This window comes from Canis aureus, chromosome 32 (genome assembly GCF_053574225.1).
Source record: "Canis aureus isolate CA01 chromosome 32, VMU_Caureus_v.1.0, whole genome shotgun sequence".
NCBI classification, from domain to species: domain Eukaryota; kingdom Metazoa; phylum Chordata; class Mammalia; order Carnivora; family Canidae; genus Canis; species Canis aureus.
Window position 1 is genome coordinate 41,260,595 of NC_135642.1, and position 20,560 is coordinate 41,281,154.

Sequence of the window (20,560 nt, forward strand, 5' to 3'; positions counted from 1 at the left end):
TCATATTTTACTGATGTCTCAATAATGTTCTTTTATTTTTTAAGATTTATTTATTTATTTACTCATGAGAGACACAGAGAGAGGCAGAGACATAGGCAGAGGGAGAAGTAGGCTCCCTTCGAGGAGCCTGTTGTGGGACTCGATCCCAGAACCCCAGGATCACAGCCTGAGCCCAAGGCAGACACTCAACCACCGAGCCACCCAGGTGCCTGTCTCAATAATGTTCTTAATAGCAAAACACGAAAGCAGAAGCTTTGCCCCTCTGCCACTCCTTTTTGGTCCAGGATTATATGTTTTATTTAGTACTTGTGCCTCTTTAGGCTTCTTTGGCCTCAAATCATCCTTCAGTTTATCCTTGTCTCATTTTGGGTTTTCTGATTTTCCCCCTCTGAATAGATTCAGGTTTTGCATTTTGGGGAGGAATCTCACAGTAATTAACTGCTGTGTCCTTTGTAAGTGCATCATATCAGGAAGGGATTGATGTTTTGTTTCGGTACTGGTGAGGTTAACTTTTATTACTTTGTTGATAATAGTCTATTGCTGTGTTTCCCACTGTAAAGTTAAATATTTTGTACTTTTATTAATAAGTAGTAAGCATTTTGGGAAGAACTAATTTGAGACTCTATAAATATCCTATTCCTTATCCAACTTTCACCAATGAGTTTATTCATTATTCTTTTCTGCATTATCATTATCCTAGATTTGCCCAGCGGAAACTCCCTTCAGTCTGAGAGAAGTCCTTTTGATATGTCCATATTGTTCTTTGGATACTTCCTTACTTCCTGTCATCACAGGACGTTCCACGTTTATCTTGTACTTTCCTTACTCTAGTGGTGGAATCAGGCTGTTCTTCAAGGAGCCTTGGTTCCTCATAGTGGAAAATGGTATTTGGAAATCAAGATGATGTCACCATATGTACTCATTGTTACTCAAGTGGCATTGATTTTGGACTTTTTAGACAGAGCTAGGAGATTTATACATCTCTATGTATAAATACATGTGTACGTAATGTAATGACTATATATGAAATGTATATATACTTTATACATATACATTTATATTTATATATGTGTGTTACTATATTTGCATAATTATATAAAACTGTAAGTTTATACTGATGTCTCAGTTCTGTCCGTACCATGGGATTTATTCTATCTACCCTTCTGCTTTTCTGTATTTGTACTTTGCTTCTCCAACTGCGAGGAACGTGACTCCAGTTATCCCTAGTACGTTTACCTATCTGACCTGTATCCTTGCTGTTGCCAATTTCCTGACCCCATGGACCTTCTTCTTGACCCTGGTTCCACCATACATATGGCCACACGGGCTGACTTACTCCTGGCTCCCATGGCTACATCTTTAAAGTAACATTTAACTACATTTTATTTCTTCTTTTCCTTTATTGTCCAGGTCTCCCAAGATTTGCCAGCCAACCAGAACCTTCTTCAGTTTATGCTGGGAACAGTGCAATTCTGAATTGTGAAGTTAATGTAGATTTGGTCCCGTTTGTGAGGTGGGAACAGAACAGACAGCCTCTTCTTCTGGATGATAGAATTATCAAACTTCCAAGTGGAACACTGGTTATCAACAATGCTACTGAAGGAGATGGGGGACTTTATCGCTGCGTAGTTGAAAGTGGTGGGCCACCGAAGTATAGCGATGAAGCTGAATTAAAAGTTCTTCTTCCAGGTATTTATTTATCAGGATTTACAGCTTTATGTTTATTAATGGATAAAAATTGTTCTGTTAGAATTTTCTTTTTTATTTTCTTTTATATTTTTTTTAAAGATTTTATTTATTTATTCATAGAGAGAGAGAGAGAGAGAGAGAGAGAGAGAGGCAGAGGGAGAAGCAGGCTCCATGCAGGGAGCCCGACGTGGGACTCGATCCCGGGTCTCCAGGATCGTGCCCTGGGCTGCAGGTGGCACTAAATCGCTGCGCCACCGGGGCTGCCCAGAATTTTCTTTTTTAATAAAGACTGTTAAATACGTAGTATGACAAATTAATGTCAGCATAAGGAGTCTCAGTTTCTTATAGGCGGAGAAAAGAAAATGTGCCAAGAAAATTCACTCTTTAGTGAACACATTAGTAGACATTTATGAAGTGATAAAGTGTATTTAACATCAGTGGCATTCTTCTTGGCCAGCAAAGCACGAGGTCTAGGTCTTTAGTCAAGCCTGTATCTGGTCCTTCCCTATAATAGGATATGTCACATAGTTAGATCTCTTGTCAGAATCCGAGACTCAGGCTAGTTCATATAAGGGATGGGCAGAGTGGTAACTAATACATCAGCTCTGGAGACACTGGTGAGCAAGAGTTCTTGGATCTTTATAACATTCCCCCATTTTAGTGTAAACTCACCCCCCTCTTCGCTCTGTGGGTTCTCTCTCTGTCCATGCTGGCTCTCCTGGTCTGCTTTGTGTGTCTTTTCTCAGCTGTGTAACTTCTGCTTACTCATAACTTCCTCTCGTTGTGTTGCTCATCAGAGTCCTGCTAGCCTCTTGCTGTCTCCTGGCCTTTCGGCTTCTATTCCCACTGCTGGGTGCCTGATTCCCACTGTTGGGTGCCTGATTCCACATTTCTTCCTTCAAACCTGAGTTTATGAATATAACTGGGCCATGCTTACATTGGGCAGATTTTTTACATACAACTATTCCCCAGAGGCTAATTTTTAGTGTATTGATTGGCTTGCAAAGCAAGACCAGTGTTGAGCAGCAGCGCTTGAGGGTGTTCTTGGTGGGCTTTGGACTGATTTTTTTAATGCATTTTCTTTCTTTGTCATCATCATCCATGCTCTTATCATTACTGTCCCTGTGTATTTTCAGCTCAGCAGCCACAGTTATTTTTTTAAATGTATATTAGATTACAAAATAAAATATATATTAGATCATGTTACATCTCTGCTCAAAACCTAATGGTTTCTCATCTCAGAGTAAGGGTTAAAGTCCTTGGCCTGTAGGCTTTGTATCATCTTAATGCCACCATCCTCCTCATCTCTCTCCTTCCTTTTTTTTTTTTTTAATCTCTCTCCTTCCATCTGGTACTCTTCTCTCTCTCTCTCTCTCTCTCTGTGATTGTAGCCACCTTATGTTTCCAGAACACTCCAGACATTCTTTTGCTTTAGAGTCTTTCTACTTCAGGACCATTTGCTCTGCCTGGGATCCTCTTCCCTCATATATACGGCTGACACAACCATCTTATTTCTCTGCTCAAATATCACTTTATTAGTTAAGCCTTCCTTGACTGCTGTTTAAAACAACAATCTTCCATATCCACTGTGGTGCTTTCCTCTTTCTCCTTAATTTTACTTCAGAACATATCCACTGTCTGACATACAATGTCTTTTATTTCTTATCTTTCTCCCCTAGTAGTATATAAGGTTAACAAGGGTAGGGAATTTTGTCTGCTGCCAAGAATGGTAACTGGCACATAGAAGGCAGTAAATATTTGTTCAAGTTTATTTGTTTCTTTCAAAATATAATTAAATCTAACTAAATCCAGGGCAGCCCGGGTAGCTCAGCAGTTGGGTGCCTGCCTTCGGCTCAGGTCATGATCCTGGGATCGAGGATCGATCGAATCCCGCATCGGGCTCCCTGCAAGGAGTCTGCTTCTCCCTCTGCCTGTGTCTCTGCCTCTCTCTCTCAGTCTGTGTCTCTAATGAATAAATAAATAAATCTTTTTTTTTAAATCTATCTAAATACAGATGGGGAAAAAAAGAACTATTGCCACTTTGTAGCATCTTCCAGCCTGCTTTCTGACTTGCTTTACATGGCAGAGATCCTGTCTTTGCTCTGTGCCTGGGGTACCATTCAAGCAAATCCTCAAAATCAGATCCAAGGAAACGAGATTTTCAGTGTCAAAGGTTGAACCACACCACTCAATATCTGAAACAAAAACAAAGTATTAAATGTTTTAGTTACTTATATAAGAGAAAAACCATAGTTGTTAAGCATGTAGTCTTCTTGAATAATGAAAACTACTGATCTCGTATGGAATTTTGGGGAAGACGTTATTTTTGGTGTGTTTGTTAAGAGGCAAGAGTGGGTTGATGTCAGCCATAGAGGCATATTTTATGGTTGGTTACAGAGGTGAGAACAGGTTAATGTCAGCTACAGAAGCAAGTGATTCCACCGCTGAATGGCTGACTTTTAAAGCCTGAGGCTGTCACTCATTGGCTGGCTTTCAAAGGCATGTTCACTGAAGCGAGCTGTCACTGATCCATTAGACAGTGTTTACTTGTTACCATGGCTACAGAACTGTCATCGATTAGTTGCACAAGTTTAAAGCCAGCCCTAGTGGTTGTTACCATGGCTGTAGAACATCTTTTCCTGAGAGTATGGGGACAAAAGTCTATCTCTTTACCTGAGAATGATCTTTTTCCTCAAAACTTAACATTGGAAATACCTCTCCATCAAGTAGAGAACCATGTCTTCTACCCAATAGTGTGGCCTTTTCAGATGTCTGTAAGAGGGCAGCTATATAAAGTGAACATACACAGAGTGGTAGCCTAATAGTTGTACCATTGTAAAAATCAAGGGATTGACAGACTAAGTAAATAAATTAAAGAGATGAAATTCAGAAAGATTTTCAGAAGTAACACACAGATGTAGGGAGATATAAAGGAAACCTCTTACAATATCTCTGTGAATGGAGAGGATGCTGGTAAGGTTCTGGGCTTGCTCAGTCTTTTCTCTCTTTGTACCTCTCATGAAACATTTACTTTATTTAGTCTTAATGTGAAGGGGACTTGTGTCAAATATCCTTCAGTTGACCAATAAGCACTTTGAAGTTAGGAGCTATATACCTTCTATATCTTTAAGGCTCCCAGAGAGCCTTGCACAATGCACATTCAAGTGACTTAAGAAATGTTTGATAATTTTATTTTTTTAAGATTTATTTATTTTAGTGGGGGAGGGGCAGAGGGAGATGGAGACAGAGAATATCTCCATGCCCAGAGTGGGGTTTGATCTCACAACCCTGAGATCATGACCTGAAGAGAAGTCAAGAGTTGGACCTTTATGGGACACCTGGGTGGCTCAGCAGTTGATAGTCTGCCTTTGGCTCAGGGCATCATCCCACAGTCCCGGGATCAAGTCCCACATCAGGCTCCCTATGGGGAGCCTGCTTCTCCTTCTGCCTGTGTCTCTGCATCTCTCTCTGTGTCTCTCATGTATAAATAAATAAAATCTTAAAAAAAAAAAGTTGGATGTTTAACCTACTGAGCCACCCAGGTGCCCTGAAATATTTTTCCTAATTTAAATGGAAATATAATTAAGTTTAGCTAAATCATTTTTAGTTAAATATTTTGTTTTGCAGAGCCACATAGGGCACCTGGCTGGCTCAGTTTTGGTAAAGCATGCACCTCTTGATCTTGGGGTTATGAGTTTAAGCCCCCACTTTGGGCATTGAATCTAGTTTAAAAAACTAATAAAAAAAGCTAACACAGACTGAACAGGAAATTGCCATTCCTCATCATTAATGTAGTAAAATGCTTTCTTAATCATTGTCTTTTATTTTTTAGATCCTGAGTTCACTTCAAACTTGGTATTTTTGAAACAACCTTCTTCCTTAGTCAGAGTCATTGGTCAGAGTGTGGTGTTGCCCTGTGTTGCTTCAGGACTTCCTACTCCAACCATTAGATGGATGAAAAATGAGGAGGCTCTTGACACAGAAAGGTAATGTTGTCTGCCTAAAAGCCTCTTTGAACCTTAGCTTGAGACTTGGTCTAATCTAATTTGAGACTGCTGATTAATAATGAAAAAAAAATGGTTATCTATTTTTGTTTAAATCCATTATAATGCTCATTTATCATTCTTGAAAGAGTTTATATGCTATCTATGATTAGGATGTTTAAAGAAAAATTTGCTTTCAAAATATTAAGCTCTTTCTGAGTTGTAGTATCCTCAGCTTAAGGCCTCAAGACCTCCTTCCCTAAATTGTTGCAGGAGTTTCTGGTCCTTACTGGCCTGAGGCTTCTCATTCATTTTCACATGCATTTTGTTGATAGTAGTCTTTTCCTTTATTCTAACAATAAAAAAGAATATATTCCATCCTTCTGTTTTTGCCTTTTAGAATCATACCAGCCTTCTTTTATGATCACAAATTCTCCATCCTCCACAAAAACCTTTCCTCTTAACATCAGCTATCCTGTCATCCCTCATTATTTCCTTATTTCTCTGTTGTAATGTGATAAAAGAACTGAGGTAGTGGTGACAGTGGTATTTAGATTTTTTTTTTCAAAACAAAGTTATCTTGTGTGTTGTATAGAATGTTTAGTATCATCCTTGGCCTCTACTCACTAGATACCAATAGCACTACTTGTGACAACCAAAAATGTTTCTGGATGTTACCGGATGTCTCCTGGGGCACAAAATGGTCCCCAGTTGAAGACCACTGTTGCAGTGCTATCCAATAGAGATACAACACAAGCCACATAGGTAATTTAACGTATGTAATTTTGGTAGCTAGATTTAAAAAAAAACTGAGATGTACACGTGCACTACTAAGTATGATAATAATTTATATGATGCACCAGTTAAAGTGAAATGTAGGTCTACCAAAACAATAAAGTTGTGGTTAGTGTTGCTTCAGCTTTTACATTTAAATAGGAATTAAATAAAATTCAGAGTTCAGTTCTTCAGTCATTCTAGCCACATTTCAATTGTCAGAGGACACCTGTGGCTAGTGGCTATTGATTTCGACCAGGCAGGTCTAAAGATTCCCAACTGAGTAATGCAAAGTAAGTTGACAGTCTTTTATGTCCTGCAGTAACCAAGACCTGGGAGAGAGGTATCTGTCTCATCAGCTTGGTGAACAACCATCAGTGAAAGATGAGGATGATAGAATGCAGTATAAGGTGTTCATTAGCAAAACTGATGGTATCATTTTCGATATCACCTCTTTCTTTGTCAGCACCCATCCAATCACCAACTACTTCTACCTATATTATACTTCCTTTCTCCAGTTGAGTATCATGCAAAAAATTTATAAGACTTCAAGGGGATATTTAAAACTTATGCTAACTGAAACATAGAGAAAGTTTAAAAAGGGGATAAAAATTTGAGCTCTTAGAGTAGAAGTTTTAATTGGCTACATGATAGAACAAAATCTTTATCAGGAGTAGGAAAGCTAGGGTGCCTGGGTGACTGTCAGTCAAGTGTCCATCTTCATTTTGGCTCAGGTCATGATTTCGGAGTTGTGAGATCAAGCCCTGAGTTGGGCTCCATACTCAGTGGGCAGTCTGCTTAGATTTTTTTTTCTCTCTCCCTCCCTCTACCCATCCATCCCCCTGCTCGACATGCATATACTCTCTAAAATAAATACATCTTTAAATTTTTAAAATTTTATTTATTTATTTGAGAGAGAACGCAGGTGGGGAGAAGGAGCCACAGGAGGAGGGAGAGGGATAAGCAGACTCTGCACTGATCCTGGAGCCTGACCTGGGGATTGATCCTAGGACTCTGAAATCATGACCTGAGCCGAAACCAAGAGTAGGTCGCTTAACCAACTGAGACACCCAGGTGCCCCAGAGATAAAGAAATCTTAAAAAAAAAAAAAAGGAAAGCTGAAAGAGGTTATTTTAAAAGATTTTTTATTTTATCACCATAGAAGGGACATTTTGAAGATAATTGATGATAAAGGAATTTGGTTTCTTATATAAAAATAAAAATGAGGATTGCTGTGATTCTTGTTCGCTTATTCAATAATTATTCAACAAATGTTTATTGAATGCCAATTATATTAGGCACTATTCTGGTCATTGGGAACAGAGTAGTGAAACAAATAGAGTTTTGCTGTTATGAATCAGCTATTCTAGTGGGGAAGAGTCAGGAAGTAATTATTTAAACATGTAAAATTTCAGTTTATGATAAGTGCTAGGAAGAAAATTAAGACAAAGTATGCCAGGGTGCTAAGAGAGGTAGAGGTAGGATTGCTGTCTTATATAGTGTGTTGGATAGTTGTTCTCTTAGTAAGGTGATTCTCATTCTGAGGTCTAGATGTGGGTTGAGTTATACAAATCATGGTAGAAATGTTACATACCTTCCTTTTATGTTGCATAAAATTATGTTGGATTTTATTCAAAGATATTTTTAGGGGAAATGTTTTTGAATTAAACCAAATGTGGGGGGATGCCCAGGTGGCTCAGTGGTTGAGTGTCTGCCTTTGGCTCAGGGCGTGATCCTGGAGTCCCAGGATCGAGTCCTGCATTGGGCTCTCCACAGGGGGCCTGCTTTTCCCTCTGCCTGTGTCTCTGCCTCTCTCACTGTGTGTCTCTCATGAATAAATAAATAAAATATTAAAAAAATAAACCAAATGTGGGTATATCATGGCTAGTAATATATCTCTCTGAATTTGAAGGATAAATCAGAAGACTTAAGACTGAATAGATTGTTTTCTACCTTGAGTTCTCTAGGCTTCTGAATACTTGGGTTATGTGGTAGAAAAGTCTGAGAAACAGTGTTTTGTTATATACTACTGTCTCAGTGTGTCCATCCTCTTACAACCATGTAAGAGGTGGACAGTGCTGATGGTGTTCACATCGGTCTTTCCAGACCCTAGCATAGCGAGTGGCATGTAATGGGGGTGGGGAGAGTGGTGACCAATATTTTTTGGTCAGATGTCTGTAGTATAGGAAAGTCAGAGTACTTCAGGTTAGATATAGGTAATTACTCAAAATGTCTGATTCTACAGTGCTTTGTGAGATATGTAAATGGGCCTTAGGTAATAAATCATTTAAACTCCAGGTTAGAAAGAAATTTTGAAAAAATTTTTTAAAGATTTTATTTATTCATGAGAGACAGAGAAAGAGAGAGAGAGGCAGAGACACAGGCAGAGGGATAAGCAGACCCCATGCAGGGAGCCTGATGCAGGACTTGATCCTGGGTCTCCAGGATCACACCCTGAGCTGAAGGCTGCACTAAACCACTGAGCCACCCGGGCTGCCCGAAATTTTGAAATTAGGAGAAACGTGGCTAGGAGTCTAGATAGTGCTAGGCTGGCTCTGGTAAAAATCTTAAACTAATAGACATCCTTCTCTATTACTAATCTTAAGGCCTCTTTGAAAATGAATATTTTAAAACCTTAACTGGGAGGAGCTAAGATGGCAGAGTAGTAAGAGGACCCTAGGCTTGCCTCTTCCCTCGAATACAGCGAGATAAACACCAGATCATTACCAAATCAAAATTAAATGCCCAAGAAATTATCTGAGGACTGACAGAGCAAACTACACAATGAGAGGGAAAGAGGCCACAACATGGAAAATAGGAGGTATGGAGATGTGATTTAGGGAAGAAACGGATCACAGATGCTGCAGAGGGCAGGGAGCCCTGATCATGGAGGGGGAAGGGGGGAAGAGAGAGAGAGAGACATGCAGGAGGTCACACAAGGAAAATACTTTCCCAAAATGGGAAAGCTAGAGCAGCTGATTTTTGTGAATTTTTACAACCAGTGAGGCTCAAAGATTGGAGTTTTAGAGGTCTGCGGCATGAGTGGTATGGAGCCCTGAGGGCACTGCAGTGCTCCTGTGGAGGAGGCAGATAATCAGGGGCAGAGAGTGCAATCTGAGGATCCCCTGGGATGCACTGAAAGAGACAGTTCCGCCTTCTTGGAACATATCTGGGAGAATTGGAATTGGCATTGCCTCTCTGGGGACAGAAGAGCCAGCAGGCACCATTACCTCCTCTGCTCCTCAGCATAGGTACAGAGGGTGGCCAGCTTGGACACTGGTTCTTTGTTGTGCTTTATTCCAAATTCCACACCCCTGCACTTTTTGTGCAACTGCCCTTCTGGGACAAACCTGAATCAGTCCCAGTACAGCAAGACCCTTCCCTAATGGACCAGTGAGGGGGGGCATACCATGCCACATCCCAAAAGTTTAGAGCTTTAAAACATAGCCAGCCTGCCTGGGATAGAACACAGGTGCACTGAGCTGCTGGGTGGGAAGATGGCCCAGACACAGACAGGTAAGGGACACCTGGGACACACGAGGGGAGATTGTTCACTCTTCTGGGAGGGCTTTCCAGACAGCAATGAGTGCAAACTCCCCTCTCCATGGACAAGGCAGGGGTTTGGTGCCATTTTTCTCCCCTACTCCTCAGCACAGACTAACTTCAATAAGCAGCACAGTGCCAACAATGGCAGCCTAAGCCACTTACACCAAGTTCCACCCCCTGCACTCTGCAAGTGCTGCTTTTCTCAGGTAAGTTTGCCTAAGAACCAGAGTAGTGGCCCTCTCCCCCAGAAGATCAGCATAAACCCCCGGCATGTACCAAGTCTACTGCTGATAGAGTTCTGCAAAGCTTCAAGTCTAGTGGAAATAGCATCAGATCTCTTTTAACAAGCAGACAGACCAGAGCACACCTCATTAAAACCCACCACACTCTGGCCGAGGTCTGAACACTCTCTGCTGCAGGCAAGGAGAAACTCTGCAGAGGACTGACCTGAGGGAAAGAGCAGCCAAAACACAGCATCAGAGTGTATACAGCATATACCAGAGACACTTCCTGAAACGCAGACCCTAGACATCTTCTTTATAAAACCATTATTCTCAGGAGCAGGAAATAGAACAGGCTTTCCTAACACACAGAAGAGAGACACCTAGACATAATGCCAAGATGGAGGAATTTATCCCCAAAGAAAGAACAAGAAAAGGTCATGGCCAGGGATCTAATCAAAACAGATACAGGCAATATGCCTGATTCAGAATTTAAAGCAAAAATCATAAGGATACTAGCTGGGCTTGAGAAAAGCATAGAGGACACCAGGGAGTCCCTTACCACAGAGACAAAAGGCCTAAAAACTAGTCAAGCCGAAATTAAAAAATGCTATAACCAAGTTGCAAAACCAACTGCATGTAGTGACCATAAGGATGGAAGAAGCAGAGGAATGAATAAGTGGTATAGAAGATTAAATTATGAAAAACAAGCTTAAAAAAAGAAGGAAGAAAAATATTGGATCACAAATGCAGACTTAGGGAATGTAGTGACTCCATAAAGCATAATAACATTCATATCATAGGTGTCACACAGGAAGAAGAGAGGGAAAAAGGGATAGAGGATTTATAGCTGAAAGCTTACCTAACCTGGGGAAGGAAACAGAAACAGATATCCAAATCCAGGAGGCACAGAGAACGCCCAGAAAAGCCAACAAAAGCAGGCCAACACCAAGATATATTGTAGTTAAATTTGCAAAATATAAAGAAAAAAATTCCTAAGAGCAGCAAGACAAAGAAATCCCTAACTTAGAAGGAAAGACAAATAGGGTTAGCAGCAGATCTAACCACAGAAACTTGGCAGGCCAGAAGGCAGTGATATATTCAACATACTGAATGGGAAAAATATGTAGATAAGAATACTCTATCCAGCAAGGCTGTCATTCAGAACAGGAGAGATAGTTTCCCAGACAAAAACTAAAGGAGTTTGTGAACACTAGCTAGTCCTCCAAGAAATATTAAAGGGGATTCTTTGAGTGGGAAAGAAAGACTAAAAGTGACAAAAACTAGAAAGAAAAAGAAAATCTTCAAAAATGACAAAACAAGTAATAAAATGGAACTAAATTCATATAATCACTCTGAATGTAAATGGACTAAAGGTACTATATCATAATAAAAAGATCTATCCAACAAGACCTAACAATTATAAATATTTATGCCCCCAACTTAGGAGCACCCAAATATGAATAACAAACATAAAGGAATTTATTGATAATAATACAATAATAGTAGAGGACTTTAACACCTTACTTACATCAACAGATAGATAATCTAAGCAGAAAAACAAGGAAATAGTGGCTTTGAATGACACACTGGACCAGATGGATTTAACAGATATGTTCAGAACATTCCATCCTAAAGCAGCAGATTACACATTCTTTTCAAGTGTACATGGGACATTCTCCAGAATAGATCACAAACTGGGTCACAAAATCAGCCCTCAGCAAGTACAAAATGATTGAGATCATACCGTGCTTATTTCCCAACCACAGCCCTATGAAACGCTAAGTCAACCACAAGAAAAAATTTAGAAAGACCACAAATACATGGAGGTTGAAGAACATCCTACTAAAAAATGAATGGGCCAAACAGGAAATTAAAGAAGAAATTTTTAAAATATATGGAAACAAAAGATAATGAAAACACAAAAGTCCACAACTTTGGGGATGCAGCAAATCAGTCTTAAGAGGGAGGTATGTAGCAATACAGGCCTCCTCAAGAAGCAAAAAAAAAAAAAAAAATTCAATTATGTAATCTAACCTTACACATAAAGGAGCTAGAAAAAGAATACAAATGAAGCCTAAAGCCCGCAGAAGAAGGGAAATTATTAAGATTAGAGAAAAATAAAGGATATAAAAACACACACACACACACACACACACAAACCCCAGTAGAACAGATTGATGAAACTAGGAGCTGGTTCTTTGAAAGAATTAATAAAATTAACAAACCCCTAGCCAGACTTACCAAGGACCTAAATACAATCACAAATGAGAGAGGAGAGATCACAACTAACACCACAGAAATACAATTACAAGAGTGTATTATGAAAAATTATATGCCAACGAATTGGGCAATCAGGAAGAAATGGATAAATTCCTAGAAACATAGGAACTACCAGCACTAAAACAGAAAGAAGCAGAAAACTTGAACAGACTGATAACCAGCAAAAAATTGAATCAGTAATCAGAAATCTCTCAACAAACAAGAGTCCAGGGCTAGATGGCTTCCCAGGGAAATTCTACCAAACATTTAAAGAATTACTACCTATTCTTAAACTGTTCCAAAAAAATAGAAATGGAAGGAAACTTCCAAACTCATTCTACAAGGTCAGCATTACCTTGATTTCATAAACCAGATGAAGACCTCACTAAAGAAGTTAATTACAAGGCAATATCCCTGATGAACATAGATGCAAAAATTCTCAATGAGATACTTGCAAATCAAATCCAACAGTACATTGAAAGAATCATTCACCATGATCAAGTGAGGTTTATTTCTAGGCTACAAGCGTGTTTCAGTATTTGCAAGTCAATCACTGTGATATACCACATCAGTAAAATAAAGGATAGGAACCATATGATGCTCTCAATAAGTGCAGAAAAAGCATTTAATGAAGTACGACATCCACTTTTCATAAAAACCCTCAATTATGTAGGAATAGAGGAAATATACCTTAAGATCATAAGGACCATATACAAAAGACCCACAGCTAATACCATCCTCAATGGGGAAAAACTGAAAACTTTTCCTCTAAGGCCAGGAAAAAGACAGGGATGTCCACTCTAACCATTGTCATTTAACCTAGTACTGGAAGCCCAGGTCTCAGCAATCAGACAACAACAACAAAAAAAAACAAAAGACAGCCAAGGAAGGAAGAAGTCAGACTGTCACTATTTGCAGATGACATGATATTTCATGTAGAAACCCAAAAGACTCCCCCAAAAAACTGCTAGAACTGATACCTGAATTCAGTAAAGTCTCAGGATACAAAATCAACATACAGAAACCTATTGCATTTCTGTATGCCATAAAGAAGTGGCAGAAAGTGCAGTCCTGAATCGATCCCATTTACAATTGCACCAAAACCCATAAGATACCTAGTAATAAACCCCAACCAAAGAGGTAAAATATTTGTACTCTGATATAGAACACTGACAAAAGAAATTGAAGAGGACATAAAGAAGTGGAAAAACATTCTATGCTCATGGATTGGAAGAGCAGATATTAAAATGTCTATACTACCCAAAGTAATGTATACATTTAATGCAGTTCTTAACCAAAATGCCACCAGCATTTCTCACAGAGCTAGAACAAACAATCCTAAAATTTGTATGGAACCACAGAAGACCCCAAATAGCCAAAGCAACCCTAAAAAAGAAAAGCAAAGTTGGAGGCATCACAATTCCAGATTTCAAGCTATATATTACAAAGCTATAGACACCAAGATAGTATGGTACTTGCACAAAAACGGACATAGATCAATGGAACAGAATAGAAAATCCAGGGATGGGCCCACAACTACGTGGTCAACTAATACTCTTCAACAAGCAGAAAATAATATCCAATGGGAAAAAGACTCTTCAACAAATGGTGCTGGGAAAATTGGACAGCAACATGCAAGAGAATGAAACTGGTTCACTTCCTTTTATCATACACAAAAATAAATTCAAAATGCATGAAAGACCGAAATGTGGGACAGGAAACCATCAAAATCCTAGAGAACGCAGTCGGCAACCTCTTTGACCTTGGCCCTAGCAACTTCTTACTAGACTCGTCTTCAAAGGCAATGGAAACAGAAGGAAAAATGAACTATTGGGACTTCATCAAGATAAAAAGCTTTTGCCCAATAAAGGAAACAGTCAACAAAACTAAGACAACCTTTTGAATGGGAGAAGATATTTGCAAATGACTTATCTGATAAAGGGTTAGTATCTAAAGTCTATAAAGAACTTATAAAACTCAGCACCTCAAAAACAATCCAGTTAAGAAATAGGCAGAAGACTTGAAGGGACATTTTTCCAAAGAAGACATCCAGATGGCTAACAGACATATGAATAGATGCTCAACATCATTCATCATCAGGGAAATACAAATCAAAACTACAATGAGATATCACCTCACACCTGTCAGAAGGACTAAAATTAACAACACAGGAAATGAGGATGTGGAGAAAGGGGAACCAACCTTCCTAGACTATTGGTGGGAATGCAAACTGGTGCATCCACTCTGGAAAACAGTATGGAGGTTCCTCAAAAAGTTAAAAATAGAACTGCTCTATTATCCAGCAGTTGCACTACTAGGTATTTATCCAAAGGATACAAAAATACTGATTCAAAGGGACACATGCACCCTGATGTTTATAGCAGCATTATCAACAATACCAAATTTTGGGAGGAGCTCAAATGTCTGTCAACTGACAAATACAAGATACACACACACACACACACACACACACACACACACACCATGGAATAATATTACTCAGCCATTAAAAAGAGTGAAACCTTGCCATTTGCAATGATGTGGATGGAGCTAGAGAGTATTATGCTAAGTGAGAAAAGTCAGAGAAAGATATACCATATGATTTCATTCATATGTGTAATTAAAGAACAAAACAAATGAGCATGGTTGTGGGGGGAGAAAAAGAGAGAGGGAAGCAAACCATAACAAGGAACCTTAACTATAGAGAACAAACTGAGGGGTGCTGGAGGGAAGGTAGGTGGGGGTTGGGCTAGAATTGTAATGAGCACTGGCTATTCTGTGTAAGGAATGAATCACTCATTTCTACTCCTGAAACTAATATTACACTATATGTTAACTAAATGTAATTTAAATAAAAACTTGAAACTAAATAAATAAATGAATAGATTTTTTGACCATAAATAAATAAACATTACCATGATTTCTGTAACGGTCTTAAGAATTGATATATTTACCTGATCTTCCCATCACATTTGTTCAGATCCAAACCAAACATAGCTATTGAAGGAGAGGTAATAGAAATGTATCCCATTCGTAGAGTAGTTTTATTTTAAATGGAGAGAATCCAGAAAATACAATGCTAAAGTGCAGAGCAGCTGACAGCACAATGTTATTTGGTAACCAAGAAATGTTCTATTTTGATGGAATGGTAGATCAGAGCCCATCTGCAAAGGAACAGGTTATAGTTATAGAAATGCTTAATGTATTATAATTGACAATAGTAGAAAGATTAGATTATTCTAAAAACAAGTGCAGGAGTATCATTTCTGGGAAGATGGAATAGATGTTTTTTTCCCTATTCTTCCCACTACTAAAAACCCCAGGCTTTATATGTAAAACAAACCTAAGAGGACTCTGGGGGTGCTCCGTCAGTTTAAATATCCAACTCTTGATCCCAGCTCAGTGCTTGATCTCAGGGTTGTGACTTCAAACCCTGCGTTGGGCTCCATGCTAGACATGGACTCTAAAAGGTAGAGAGAAGAAGACTGACTGGCTAGAGGCCTTGTGACCCAAGGAAGAACATGATGATGAGTTTCTTGGAATTTGTTTTTGCCTCATATATCCAAACTTGAGCTGAAGAAGCTGGCAACCTGGAAATGCAAACAGGCACATTCAGAAGAGTTAGAGTTCTTAACAAATGTGTGCTCTCTCTAGCCGTAGGACCAGGAAAGGGGAAGCATAGCAAGACAAAAAGTGTTAGACTCTAATTACTCCTACTTTAACCAAACACTACAGAAGAAACTGTGGCCCCACCTTCACCCATGTGAGCAAAAGCCAGGTGGGAAGGCTAGACTTCCTTCCACCCTCACCAGGTAGTAATGAGATACCCCAGCCTATATGGTATCAGAGGCTAAATAGGCAAAAATTTGATCTCAACCAGGCAGTATCAAGACCCTCTCCTTTGCCATGTTAGTAGAAACCACATGGCAGTAAATAAGAAACATTTCTTCCCTCCCCCACAGGGGTGATATTAAAGGTGGACTTGTGGAGAGTTAGAACTTTCATCATCGTGTAGTACTGAGGCCCCCCCTCCATGGTGTCAGTGGACACCATGTGGAGAATGGCAGCGAAGTATTCCAACTGCACCAGCCAGAGGGCAGTATTAGTGGAGGCCTAGTGGGGAGTCAGAATTCCCAACCCTGTTAAGGAATAATGAGGAATCAGCACCTCCCCTCAGGTATTAAAGTGAAGACTGAGTAGGGAACCTGGACTTCCACCTCCATTTGACAGTAATGAGTGGTACCTCCTCCTTCCTCTAGAGCAAGTCAGCAGAAACCAGCTAATAAAAAAATAAAAATAAAAATAAATAAAAATAAAATTTAAATTTAAAAAAATTTTAAAAAAGAAGCCAGCTAATATGAAAGGTTTAGTGAGATCCAGATTTCAGTTAAAAATCACTCACCATACCAAGAACCAAGAAGATCTCAAATGAAAGATACAATAAATGTCAACAATGAGATGGCATGTTTTAGAATATCTGATATATTTTAAAGCAGTCACCATAAAAATTCTTCACTTGAAATGCACTTGAAACAAATGAAAAAAATAGACTATCTCAGCAGAGACATAGAAAAGTCTCCTCAGGGCAGCCCCAGTGGCTCAGTGGTTTAGCGCCGCTTTCAGCCCGGGGTGGGATCCTGGACGCCCTGGGATTGAGTCCCATGTTGGGCTCCCTGCATGGAGCCTGCTTCTCCCTCTGCCTGTGTCTCTGCCTCTCTCTCTCTGTCTCTCTGTCTCTCTGTCTCTCATGCATAAATGAAGAAAATCTTAAAAAAAAAAAAAAAGTCTCCTGAAACAAATAGCAGATTTAAAGAATCAAGTAGAAAAATTTGAACTTAGACAATAAAAAAAGAAAAAAAAAAGCTTCAGTGGATGGGCTTAGCAGTAGACTAGATGGGACAGAAGAAAGAATCAGTGAACTAGAAAAAAAGAAGACACAATGGTCAGTATTCGGACTGAAGTAGAGGATGCTACTACAGATCCTACAGGCATCAAAAAGATAATAAAGGCACTCTATAAGCAACTATACAGATGTATATTTGATAACTTATATATATAAACTACTTGCTCCAAAACACGACTTACCACATCTAACCCAATATGAAATAGCTTGAATAAGTGTCTGTTAAGGAGATTGACTTTGTAATTTTAAAGCTCCCAGAAAAGAAGTCTCCAGGCCCAGATAGTTTCACTGGAGAATTCCAGTGTTTAAAAAAGCCAGTTGGCATCAGTTCTACACAATCTCTCCAGAAAATAGAAGAGAAGGAATTGAAGCTAGTATCACACTGATACCAAAACCAGACATAGTACAAAAAAGAAAACTACAGGCCAACAGGTGAATATTCTCCATGAATATAAATATAAAAATCCTTAACAAAATACTAGCAAATAGAATTCATGTGTGTGTATATAAATTCAAATATGTGTGTATATTTTTATATAATGTGTATGTATGTGTATTTTTATACCATAACCAAGTAGGGTTTATTTCAGGGATGCAAGGCTAATTCAGTATTCCAAAATCAATATAATCTATCATACTAACAAAGAAAAGACCTACATGATCAAATTAATAGAGAAAAAGTATTTAACAAAATTGAACACCCTTTCATTATTTTTAAAGAAACCTTCAGAAAAATAACTTAGAAACATATACAGAAAACTTACAAGCTAACATATTTAATGGTGAAGGACAATACTTTCCCCTTAAGATCAAAAACTAGTTAAGGAAGTTCACTGTCCATGCTAGAAGTTCTCGCCAGTTCAATAAGACAAGGAAAAGAAAAAGCACACAGATTAAAAAGGAAAAAATAAAATAGTCTATTTGAGATGATATGTTTGGCTACAAACAAAATCCCAAGGAATCCGCCAAAAAAAAGCCTCTTAGGACTAAGAAGTTTAGCAAGGTCACATGATATAAGATAAACATAAAAATCAATTATATTTCCTTGACAATCATTCATTATTAGAGAAATGCAAATCAAAACTACAGTGAGTGTATACACACACACACATGCATACATAATGGAATATTATTCATTCATAGAAACAATGAAATCTTGCCTTTTGCAATGACATGGATGGATCTAGAGAGTGTAATGCTAAAGGTAATAAGAGAAAAATACTGTATGATTTCTTTGTTTTTAGGTTAAGGACTCGGATTATGAAAATGACTTTCAAAACCTTGTGTGGCTCCATCCTCATCTTTCTCTTTTTTCTCTCTTAAACTTGGCCACTCTGGTTATTATCAGATCCTGAAATACAATGTGGTCTTTTCTGCCACTGTTCTTTTGAATATGCTTGTCTTTCTTTCTGAAATCTTTTTATCCTTCTCATTATTAGTTAGAATTAGAAGAATTCTCATTCTTCAGATCTCAGTTCAAAGGTTACTTTGGTCAGAAAAATTTTTTTATTTCTAATTTCCTGGTAGGTTCTTCTGGTATACTGTTTTGTGGAATTATTATCTTTCATGTGTGTCTTTTCCAATGACTTGCATGGGAACACTGGTTGTGTTTTTGCTGCATCCCCAGCTGCTACCTGACACATAGAGGTACACCAGTAAATGAGTGGCTAAATCCCTTGTCTTTACCTTCATCATCCATTGTTTTTAAGAGTGGTCAATACTTTTTGCCTTCTCTTTATTTTATTGTTACCACCGGAGTTCATCTTTCTTTCTTCAGTTCTGAACCATCATAGTAATTTCACAACCAGACTTTCTGCTTCTCGTCTTTTTTCACATTCTTCTTGTCTTCCACTTAATCATGTGATTTATTTCCTTAAGGCCTTTCCATTGATAAAACAAATGGTCTCCTTAGCACACTAGGCTCTCCTAAGACTGACCACACTCAGGTGCACACACTCCCTTTGTCCAGCAACACTCAACCTAACTTGGGTCTGATGACCATGCTTACTTTTCACATACTGTTCCTTTTGTTTGTATCTTTGAATTTTAGAGTTGATTGCCGTCTTACTATGATCTATCACATAATCATGCCAAAGAGTTAAACGAATCTGCCAAGCTAACAGACAGTCTTCTTCCCAGGCTTCAAAAGAAGTAAAATCAATTTCATTAAGCAAGACTGACTCTTGCACTGACACTAATTTATGGCAAATATGAGGCAAAGCAAGTATCAGGAGTATTTCTTAGTATAATTATTAGCTAGAAATTACTATATTTCAGTTTAAAAGTACCATACCAACTAATATTTCAAATTATGTTCTCCTCAGCTGGGTATCCTGTGTGTGTGTGTGTGTGTGTGTGTGTGTGTGTGTGTATTCCACTTGTGAGCAATGTTTTCCATCCTGAAGATTAGTAGTAATTTAATCTAAGGGTGAATAGATTTTAATTTTTGTAAATTTTCTTATTTCATGAGGCATAGAAACCCTGTTTTCTCTCTCCGTTTTGTCCTAGTAGTTCTTGCTCTATCCATGATATGTTGTATTGCTTCTCTATCTCATCACATTAAATTGGGATTTGAGATCATAATAGAGATGTTTCAAATTAGAAGGCCATTTGATAAAGTTGAGTCATGACCTTGCAGGGCGTTTCATAGAGAAGCCACCAAATCTGATTCTGGTTTTCCTCTTTCTTTGTCCAGAAACTTAATCTTGTTTATGAGATTGAGGAAGACTAATTACCCAGGCTCATGGTGTATTGAAATTTAAGCCAGAATAGCTCTACTTAGGATGAGAATTATAAATGTGCACAGACTGAATAGTTGTTCTATTTTTTCCCTATCAGGGATTCTATATGAAAAGCCGCATATTTTGTTGTTGTTGTTGTTGAGTATAGATACAGATAGGAAACATGACAATAGTAAGATTAGAGAGAATAATCTATGAAAACCAGTTTAGACATAGAATCTCAAAATAAAAATAGAACTCTACAAACTCCAAATCAACTAAACTTGTTCACTTTATAAGAACTTAATGAAAATACTGATTTGTGATTTTTTTCTTCTATTATAGGATCACTTTTTCTTTAAATATTCTCTTTAAAAGATTTAAATCACTCTGTAGATTTGGATTGTAGTGGTCAGCGTCCTTGTTGATAATGGAATGACAGTGGGTTCTTGCCTGGCAACC

The 20,560-nt window shown here is 38.4% G+C and overlaps 1 protein-coding gene across 6 annotated transcripts in view; it reads left to right on the forward strand.

Annotated features, from left to right (window-relative positions):
* Window positions 1-20,560, forward strand: part of NEO1 (neogenin 1) — a 241,092-nt gene that overhangs the window by 72,711 nt on the left and 147,821 nt on the right. For all 6 annotated transcript variants that reach the window (XM_077881799.1, XM_077881793.1, XM_077881796.1 and 3 more), the window contains exons 3-4: window positions 1,411-1,689; window positions 5,522-5,675. In XM_077881799.1, coding sequence (XP_077737925.1) covers window positions 1,411-1,689; window positions 5,522-5,675 — 433 coding nt within the window. The remainder of the gene's footprint in view (window positions 1-1,410; window positions 1,690-5,521; window positions 5,676-20,560) is intronic.